The sequence below is a fragment of the Gracilinanus agilis genome, chromosome 3 (genome assembly GCF_016433145.1).
Source record: "Gracilinanus agilis isolate LMUSP501 chromosome 3, AgileGrace, whole genome shotgun sequence".
NCBI lineage: Eukaryota > Metazoa > Chordata > Mammalia > Didelphimorphia > Didelphidae > Gracilinanus > Gracilinanus agilis.
The window spans coordinates 170,732,803-170,743,493 of record NC_058132.1 but is presented as its reverse complement, the minus strand read 5'-3'; the positions used below and the strand labels follow the sequence as shown (position 1 = coordinate 170,743,493).

General features: G+C 38.1%; 1 protein-coding gene across 1 annotated transcript; it reads left to right on the top strand.

The window, feature by feature from the left end:
- The first annotated feature begins 6,092 nt into the window (after window positions 1-6,092).
- LOC123241328 (glyceraldehyde-3-phosphate dehydrogenase-like) lies at window positions 6,093-6,703 on the top strand. Its single transcript, XM_044668997.1, has 2 exons — window positions 6,093-6,282; window positions 6,351-6,703. Exons 1-2 carry the CDS (start codon window positions 6,093-6,095, stop codon window positions 6,701-6,703), a joined length of 543 nt encoding a protein of 180 aa, XP_044524932.1.
- The last annotated feature ends 3,988 nt before the right edge of the window (window positions 6,704-10,691 follow it).

The following is a 10,691-nucleotide window of genomic DNA, read 5'->3' as shown; positions in this document are numbered from 1 at the left end:
TATATATATATATATATACTTAGTTGGGGATTGTTTATTTATTGATTTCCAACTTTTAAAAAATTGCATGTTTGTTTCATTAATCTGCTTTTTCCCCCTTTGTTATTAACTTTTTTTTAACCCTTACCTCTGTCTTAGAATCCATGCTAAGTATTGTTCTAAGACAGAAGAGCAGCAAATGGCTAGACAATTGGGGTTAAGTGACTTGTCCAAGATCACATAGCTAGGAAGTATCTGAGACTAGTTTGAAACCAGGTCCTCCTGACCCTAGGCTTGGCACTCTATCTACTGTCTCTAATTAGCTTCTTAATAAATAATAGCTAACATCTTAAAACAACTTTAACGTTTGCAAAACTCTTTGCATATACTTAATCATTTGAGTCTTACAATAACCCTGTGAAGTAGATATTATTATTATCCCTATTTTACAGATGAGAAACTAAGGTTGTGTATAGCTGGAAAATCTTGAACCCCAAAAGACTGCATTGCCCAGAATTCCTTTCTGTATTACCTATACTGCTTTTCCTTTTGTTTACCTTTGCGTTATCACGTTTGTATAAGTTCTGAGGCTCTACCTGGTTCTTCCTCTTTTGCTCCTGGGAGTGGGCTAGTTAGTAACCTTTTAGATAGTTTCTTTTGTTAGTTTATTACTAATAAAACTTTATAAAAATATAATATTTAGTTATTGAATATTAATTTTAAAATCCACAGTTGGAAGAGGTTAAGTGACTTACCCAGAGTCATATAGCTAATAAATGTCTTAAGTAGGATTCAAACTCAGATCTTCATGATTCCAAATATGCCACGCCACTTACTGTCTCTTATTTTTAGAGATATAACTTTCCCTTTGAGGTCTGTTTTAGCTGCATTCCCAAATTTTGGTGTATAGTCTCATTGTTATTCTTTTTTTTAAACATATCTATTAATCATGTCTATGAATTGTTCGTTGACCCACTTATTACTTAGCATGTCTGTCTACAAAGAATATAAACATGAATATTCAGAAGCTACCAAAGCTGTTTGCTGCCCATCTGCTAAAGTACCTAACAGTGGTTGGAAGCTTCAGTTTAACGTCTATCAAGGGTTATAGCTGTATGTGACAGGTCAATAAAGGACATTGATTCTGGTTTTGTGCACTGTAGAGTATTCTTGGTATGAGGAGAAGACAGTGCAAAGGCTCAGAGATAGGAGATGGCTTATTATGCCTGAGGAATAACAAAAAGACCAATACAGCTGGATCAGAAAGGGTCCAGAGGGAAATAAAGAGTAAGAAGAATGTAAACGTAGGAAAAATCTAAAAAATAGATAACTAGGGCAGTAGAATCTGGCTTAGGATCCTGAAGGATTTCCTTTGAAGTTTCCTAACCAGAGAAGCTGGTGGCTGGTCATCTCAGGCCAAAAACTCTACTTAAAGTCCTAGATAAACCCTTTAGATTACCCAGAAGAAAGCTTATTCTCCATTAATGAAGCAGTTGCAATGACCCAGGAGACCAAATCCTGCGTTTTTCAATGGGGAGGTATTATGAATCATTCAATGAATATCATTTGCTCTTCTCAATGGTTCTGGGGATCCATTGACTGGATTTGCATAATATGGTCATTATGTGTGAATTGATCATTTATAAAATTATGAAATGGAGGCTGGCACACCCAGTTCTTTGATTACTCCTCAGGAAAGCTCATGATGGCTGTAGGAAGTGGGGATACAATCACACTTTAATAAGGTACAGAGAGTACAGAGACAAGCAGTGAAAGAAGTACAAAGGCAGGCACTGTGAAGAAGAGAATAGGGAGGAGGAGAGGCAGAGAATATTGCTCACATTATACCATGGATTAGAGTTGGGAGCTCTAGGCAGAGGATGGACGAGTACTAGGCAGGCAGGAGTTTGTCTCATTTTTATAGTTTTATAGGGGGAAACTGACTCTTATCTGTGCCACTTTGGGATTATTTCATTAACTTATCCAAATCATTTCAGGTTGTCAGTAAATCTTTAAAGTTCACACATCCACTGCATTTCAAAAGTATTAGCACTTTTTGGTGTTCTGTGGATGTCTGGAACTTATCTAAAATTTACATATCATAAGACCCAAAATCTTGACAGTAGAATCTAGGTATCTTCCCTGATTTCACATGTTACCAGGATGTGATTTTTGATTAATGCATTTATAATTTAGATACTATTTTGATCTTTTTATCCTTTGATCTTTGGGGCAGTTTATATGTGACTGCCAGGTACCCCTTTTCAATCTTCTTTCTTGCTATTGCTCCCTTATACTGGCTACTTATAAATTTACTATGCTGACTAGAAGTGGGGTGATCAGAACAAGATATAATTTTAACATAACATGGAACTCTGGGAAGATCATTCTCTACTCCCTGTACTGCGACTGTACATTCTTATCCTGTAAGTAGCATGATGTTTAGACCACAGTGGGTATTGAAACTTTTATTGATAGATTGACTGATTGATCAACTGTCCTGACAAGAATAACATCATAAGAGCTATCTTAATGGAAACTGTTGGGGAGTTCCAATAAGCAAAAGACCATATGCACTTTACTTTGTGCCAGAATTCCTATACTTGTTGCTTTCTTGGTCCACAACAAATCTGGAAGGTTCACTGTGCTTGATGGGGTCTCACAATAGCCCAGAGAGTTAGTGCTATCAATATTCCTATTTTACAGATTAGGAAGCTAAAGTCTGAGAGAGGTTAAGTGAATTATGAAGGACCACAAAGCTAGTAAGTGTTTGAGGCTGAAATCAAACCCAAATCTTCTTGCCTCTAAATCTGGAATTCTACTATTTGAGCTGCCTCCATACACAGAAGCCAGAGTGTTGGCTTTGTAGTCAAGCTGGTCTGTGTATAAGCCTCAACTTTGGCACGTATTGGCTGTATGGGTTTGGCCAAATCACTTAACCTCTTAGGGTCCTTTGGAACTTACTACTACTATAAGTTATTGGCAAGTTGCAGAGCTAAATCACTGGAGGAAGTTCTATATCAGGAGGATCCCCAACCCCTAATGAAATCTGAGCTAACAGTAATAGGAATAGTCATGAAAATAATTTTCTCATCATTCACGTTGTCCTGTCTTTTGGAGAAGTTGTCCTGAGGATTATTTCAATGAGCCAACAGAGGATGAATTTACATCATAATGCCTTTATTCAATTGCAAAAAGCAGTTATTTTTCTACCTGTACAATAATCCATGGAGCATTAAATATAAAATAATAATGGCAGGTTAGAAATTTATCTTGGGATCATTTCCATCAATTAATTAATCAGTCAGACTAAGCGTGTTCATATGCACCTGCAATGCTTGCAGATGGGCTGGCTGAGGCTGGTGGATCCCATGAGTTTGAGGGTTTGAGTTGCAATAGGGATAAAATAGATCAGCTAAGTCCCAGTACCAAAGTGGTGAGCCTTTGAGAAGGAAGTATGGGAGCAGGTTGCCTAAAGAGGGTCCTGGACCTGCCCCAGGTCAGAAAAAACCAATTAGATTAAAATTTGCCAATTGATATTGGTGTCAGTTTTGTAAGGAGTCTTTCTGTACTGACATTTTGTGCAAGGTAGGAAGATGCCGTCTCAAAAAAAAAAATCAATCAATAGATATTTATTATGTGTCCAGGCCAGGTGCTGGGGATAGAGATACATCTGAATCCCATCAAAAAAAAGATGAAAATTAGATGATAATGAAAATAGTAATTGGAACTAGATCTGTGATTTCATTATTATAGTGATATTTCTTCCCTCTTTTGAAATGGTCTACCTCTCTGTAATTTCCTCCCCTATTTTTAGTTCAGTCCTTTGGAGTTATGCAATACATACATCTGTATAATATATATGTGTGTGTGTGTGTGTGTGTGTGTGTGTGTGCATGTGTGTATGTGTGTGTATATATATGTGTATATAAATATAATATCTCTTTCACATGGTCTAACTATTTAATATGACAGTTACTCTAGCATAACTTTACTGACTTGTCTTTTCCATGCTAAATATCCATGGGATATTTCCTTCGTTCCTCACATTCCATTGTTTTCATACCCTCCACAATCCTGATTGCCTTCCTATGGACATGCTCCTACATTCTTCCTCAAATGTTATACTAAAACATAGGATTCCCAATGAGATCTGATCAATTCAGGGCACTATGGAACAATTATTCTCTTTGACTTGGTCATTATTTCTATTAACAAAGCTTCCCTTCCCTTCTCTTCCCTTCCCTTCCCTTCTCTTCCCTTCCCTTCCCTTCCCTTTCTTTCCTTTCCTCCTCCCTCTATTATTTTCTTTTTAAATCCTAACCTTCTGTTTTAGAATTGATACTAAGTGTTAGTTCCAAATCAAAAAGAGTGGTAAGAGCTAGTCAATTGAGGTTAAATGACTTGCCTAGGGTCACACAGCTAGGAAATATCTGAGGTTGAATTTGAACCCAGGACCTCCCATCTTCAGACCTAGTTCTCTAGCCACCTAGCTGCCCCCTATAGATCTTTTTCTACATGAACTGCTAACTAGTTAGATCCTCCCTCATCCTGCATTGATTAGAGGATGATTTTTGTGCCTTGAATGGTGGGACTTGACATTTATCCAATGCAGATATCAAGTTTTCAGTCTGTTGAGATCCTTTTGAGTCTTGATTTTTATCAGCTGGTATATTAACTCTCTCTCTCTCTCAACTTTTTGAGTGCAGAAAAAGAAATTTGTTAACCTCCTCTTCATTCAAGTTGTTTCTCAAAATGCTGAATAGGTCAGAGCCAAGTTTAGAACCCTACAGCATGCCACTCTTCTCAAGTTCTTCATCCTCAGCTTCAATGCCTGTCATAAGTCTACTTAAGGCTACAATGCCTCTTATCTCCCTCTAGTATTCTTCAGCCTTCTGCTGTCCATGTTAATTTGTCTGTTGCTCTCTTCTATTTCTTTAGGGCACTTCAGCTCCCCCAAGCAGCTGTTCTTCCTTTTTTCAAAATCCTAAAATCCTAATATATCTCTGCTGTTTCTCTGAATCAAATTCTTATCATTATAAGCAATGATTTCTTCCAAGATTACTTTGGGCTCCAATTAATTCCCTAGTAGCAATATTTTTTTCCAATTCAGTTTTGCCTGATGCTCTGAAACTTTGAGCTCATTAAGGGGTGAAGTAATATGCAATTAGCCAATTCTAGCTTCCACTCACACTATACAGCATAAAATTCATAATGCTTCCACAAATGCAAATACTCTTTTTGATTTATAAGGTTGTGCTTTCATTGGCTCCTGGAATCACATTCTGAGTTGTAGAATTCCTTTTTTTTTTCTCTTTAAACCCTTACCTTCTGTCATCCCATTCTGTGTTGTAGAATTCTTTATTTTCTTTTTAAAACCCTTACCTTCTGTTTTAGAATTAATACTATGTATTGTTTTAAGGCAGAAGAACAGTAAGGACTAGGTAATGAAGGTTAAGTGACTTGCTCAGGGTCACATGCTAGGAAGTGTCTGAATCCAGATTTAAACCCAGGACCTCTGTCTCTAGGCCTAGCTCTCAATCCATTGAGCCAACTAGCTGTCCTCTTATGTTGTAGAAATCTATGGGTTATTTACTCTCTTCCTGGAATAACCATATTATGATAACCTTTTTTCCCCCTAAAAAAAAACCCAAGACAAACAATTAAGCACTTTCAGCTTTTCTCTCAGGCTTAATGCTAGAATTTGTTTCTACAGCAGCATCCTTGAGACAAGAAGATGAAAATTGGAGTCAATGAGTTTGGCTGTATTGAGTGCCTAGTGACCATGGCTGCATTCAACTCAAGCAGAATAGACATTGTGTCCATCAGTGACCCCTTCATTGATCTCAACTACATGGCTTGTGTGTTCTGATGTGATTCCACCCATGACAACTTCAACAGCACTGTCAAGGCTGAGAATGGAAAGTTGGTGATCAATGAAAAAGCCATTATTGTTTCACAGAAGTGGAATTCCACAAATACTAAGAGAGGAGATGTTAGAGCCAAGTATATTGTAGAGTTCACTGATGTCTTTACTATCATGGAAAAGGCCAAGGCTCACTTAAGGGTGGAATCAAGTGGTCATTAACTCTTCCTTGTCTGCTTATGCCCTAATGTTTGTGATGGGATTGACCCATGAGAAATATGATCATTCCTTTAAGATTGTCAGTAATGCCTCCTGCACTCCCAACTGCTTGGTCCCCTTGGCCAAGGTTATTCATGACAATGTTGGCATTGTGGAAGGACTCATGACCATAATCCATGCCATTACTGCTATCCAGAAGACAGCAGATGGCCTTTCTGGCAAGCTCTGAAATAATAGGCTGCCCAAAATATCATCTCTGCTTTCAGTGGCACTGCCAAGGCTGTAGGTAAGGTCATACTGGAGCTAAGTGGGAAGCTCACAGGCCTGGCCTTCTGTGTTCCTACTCCCAATATATTTATTGTGGATCTGACCTGTTGTTTGGAGAAACCTGCCAAACATGACAATATCAAGAAAGTGGTAAAGCAAATTTCAGAGGGACCTTTGAAGGGCATCTTGATTTACATAGAGGACAAGGTTGTATCCTGTGACTTCAACAAGTGGCACTCTTCAATCTTTGATGCTGGCACTCATATTGCCTCTAATGACCTTTTTGTCAAGTTCATTTCTTGTTATGACAATGAATATGATTATAGTAACCATGCAGTAGATCTCATCATCTACATGGTCTTCAAGGAGTAAAGTATGAAGCCATGGATCTTAATTCTCAGCCAAAAAAGGAGTTCTACTACTGGGGAGCCAACATCTCTAACTTATGTCTCTATATGGCAATGTTATGCCCACTCACATTCTTGCCTGAAAGCATTCTTGTAGTAGGAGGGAAAACCATAGATTCCTATAATGTGTAAATCAATAAAGCCACCATATTTAATGCAAAAAAAAATCAAAGCATTGTGGGGGTTCAAGATTGGGACTGGTCCTATGATTTCACTGGTAAAAGGAAGGAGGAAACACCCTAAAAGTGTAGCTTATTACCTTCTCTGGGACTTTAATTCTTAGAAAGTTACTTAGAAGATGATTACTAATGAAAATATTTAAGGAAAAATGAAGATGTGTCCTGATTTTTTTGGTTAATATTGATAAGGTTCATCCTTGGGAGTAGGACCCATACTTGGAAATAAAATCCCATCTCTCTTTCTCTCTCTCTCTGGCTCTCTGGCTCTCTCTGTCTCTCTGTCTTTCTGTGTCTCTCTGTGTCTGTCTCTCTCTGTCTCTGTCTCTCGCTGTCTCTCTCTCTCTCTCAAGTTGTATTCACTTTTTACTGCTCTTTGTTATAGAATGTGAATATCTTGAGTAGAAGGGATGGTATTCTCTATACCAGTGGTTCCCAAACTTTTTTGGCCTTCTGCCCCCTTTCCAAAAAAAAATATTACTTAGCACCTCCTGTCACATACTATCACTGCCCCCTTACAGTTATTCACTGACCCCAAATGCAACTGTGGCCATCACCGCTTTCTGGATCGCTGCAGCACCCACCAGGGGGCAGTGGTGCCCACCTTGGGAATCACAGCTCTATACCATAGAGCTGGAAATAAAGCAAAGCTCTGGTAGTAAAACGAGTCGTACAATAGGACCTGGTTTTACTCAAACTCAACTTGAATTCAGGTATACACAACTGGCAATAGAAAAATAAATAAAGGCAGAAAAATATGTAAAATAAGACTTTTAATTATGTGCTAAATCCACACTATTTTCCCAAGAGGTCTAAAGTCCTACAGCAGTTCACCAATCACATTCATTCTCTCTCTGAGTGAGTCATTACATTTTTTTTTTTGTGCCAAACATTGGTTCCTACATCAGTCTTTTCCCTAAGTTCTCACTTGTAACAAGTCAAGTCTTCCCCAGAGCAATGCTTTTCTTTGTTTCATTAACTCTATTTAGTTGTTAATAATAGCCCAAAGTACAAGAACAGTGATGCTGGTAACTGATAAGCCTAAGAAAAGTCATAAAGTGTCTAGGTATGTTTGAATAAGAAATATTTATTTAATAATGAGCCTTGCCATTATGCATGATTTTCAGCTTACACAAAGGATCCTGAAACATATTGGTCTTATAAAATGAGGTCTTATTGTATATGATAAAGACAGATCTAATGCTCTAAGTATTATAATAGGCATTTGTCACAGTAATGACTAAAGGTCTAGTTAATTTCCTACTCTCAGTTTTTGTGGTTCTCTGTCAGTTTTGTTGGATGTTATGAAGCTAGTTAGTCCAGTAGATAGAGTACTGGCTTAGAATAAAAAAAACTCATCCTCATGAGTTCAAATCTGGCCTCGGACATTTTACCAGCTGTGTCACTCAGGGCAAGTCACTTAACTCTTTTTGCCTCAATTTCCTCATCTGTGAAATGAGCTGGAGAAGAAGGAAATGGCAAACACTCCAGTATCTTTACCAAGAAAATCCCAAATGGCGTTACGAAGAGTCAGATACAACTAAAAAACAACAATGAAACTTTGATATCATGATGTGCTCTCCATTTTTTCATTTGCTTATTAAGTAGTTCTTTTACTGGAGCAATACCTGGTTCTGACCCAATTTATTTTTTCCTCAGATACTTCCTGCAGAATTGTGAATTATCCTGAGTCAGCTGATAATTGTTAATAAAACACAGGGTAGAATCTGGGATCACCATTTTCTCTAAAGGAGGCCAATCTCTCACCTGGGAATACCTTATATAAAATTGTAGAGCTAAGTGAGCTCCTCTGTACTTTTGAAAACCAGTCACTTTTTGTGATCACATGAAAGCCATTTAAGGAAGAACAGTATCATTTGTTCCTTCAGTGAACTCATTTTGAGCACAGGATGCCAGGATCCTCAGACCTTAATTAGGGCTAGCACATACCTCTATTATATATGTCATTGTGGCATGGAAAGGCACTAGACTTGGAATTAGGAAGATCTGGTTTGAATTTTTTTCCTCAGACACTTATTAATTGTGTAAATGTGGGCAATTTTTCTGTGCCTCAGTTTCCTTATCTGTAAAATTAAGGAGTTGTACTTAATGACCTCTAAGGTTGCTTCCAGCTTTAAATCTATGATCCTGTGATCCAAATTAGAGAGTGGTAATGGTGCCTGGGTACAAGCAGTTTGCATTCCCTGATGGTAAATTCAACTGAGTAATTTTTAGTTGGAACTTTAGAACTGGTTTAGAGCCAGAATTTACAACTCCTCTGCTTGACAAGTGGCATCAGGCACAAGTGAAAGAGGTTTAGAAATGAATGGGAAAGCATTTATTAACCACTTACTATGTGCCAGGCACTGGTGCCAGGCAATGGAAATACAAATATGAGCATGAGTGCCTGTCCTCCACTGGAGACTATATTCTAAGAAGGGAAAAATAGATTTATTAGGGGTTGGTAGCCTAGAGGTATGCAGGACATTTTGCTCTGGGAAGTCATAGGGATGGCAAGTGGTCAGAAAGCAACTGATTAATATGGACTCTCCAGGAATGGTAGAGTTGATTTGATTCTTGTTCCCAGAGTAGGAGGTGGCAATTGGAGAGGGTGGTGTGGGATGGCACAAATATGGTAAGAGAATAGCATAGTGAGTCTGGGGCCAGCTAGATTTAGTGAATTCTCCCCAAAAAAGCCCCAAAGAAGGAGCAAAAGACTCAGCTGGAAATAGAGGTAAAAGCAGTCAAATCTTTCAGACTCATGCAGAGCTTTAGACATTGGCCTCATTCCCAAGTAAATATAATGGGTTGGATTCAGATGTCCTGGAATTCTGTTAAGCACATAACTGTAGCACGGAGAAAGAGGAAAAATACCTAATGTCCCCAAACAAATGACAGTATATTTTGTACTTTGTAAAGTGTTCATTAAAACAGGAAAAAAAAACCAAAAAAAAACTTTATGAATAGGATTTATCTGGCATTTTAAGTTTTTCAAAGTCTGCAAGTCAGTCAGTCAACAAACATTATTAAGTGCCTATTGTATATCAGGCTTTCTGCTAAGTGATGGGGACACAAAAGAAGACAAAAGATAATCCCAGCTCTCAAGGAACTCACAGTCTAAGAGAGGAAATGAAACATGAAAACAATTCAATACAGACAGGATAAATGTGGAAAAAACAGGAGATAATCAGCAGAGGGAAGGCACTTAAATTAAAGGTGATTAACTTTACATGCATTTTTTTCATTAATGTGAGAGAAGTGCTATTCTTATCCTTGTTTTACAGATGAGTATACTGAGGCCAAAAGAAGTTTATTGCAAAGCTCAGATTCACGAGGCTAATAAGTATCTGAGATAGGATTTGAATTCTGGTCTTCCTGATTCCACTTCAATGCTTTGTATACTGAACCACCTACTTGCCTCTAATCAACTGGAAGTGCACATACACATGCATAGGGAAGGCTTGGGTGCAGCCCTACAAGAAACGACTATTAAAACTCAGTGTTTTAAAGTGGAGAACAAACAATATGAAGGTGGAATAATAGTGGCCAAGTATATGAGAACCTTTCCCCCCCTCTCTATTTGCTGTTTGCGGTGGGGAAGATTCGAATAGCATACAACACTGCCTTCCTGGGGAGATATCCAATACACCTTTGCAGTAAGATTGGTGCACACACCTACCTGATCTCAAGAAAGAGAGAAAACCACTGTAGAATTGGGGTAGTTTAGACCTGGAAAGCCAGGCTATTTTCCTGCTCACACTAGAACTTGAAGCCTTT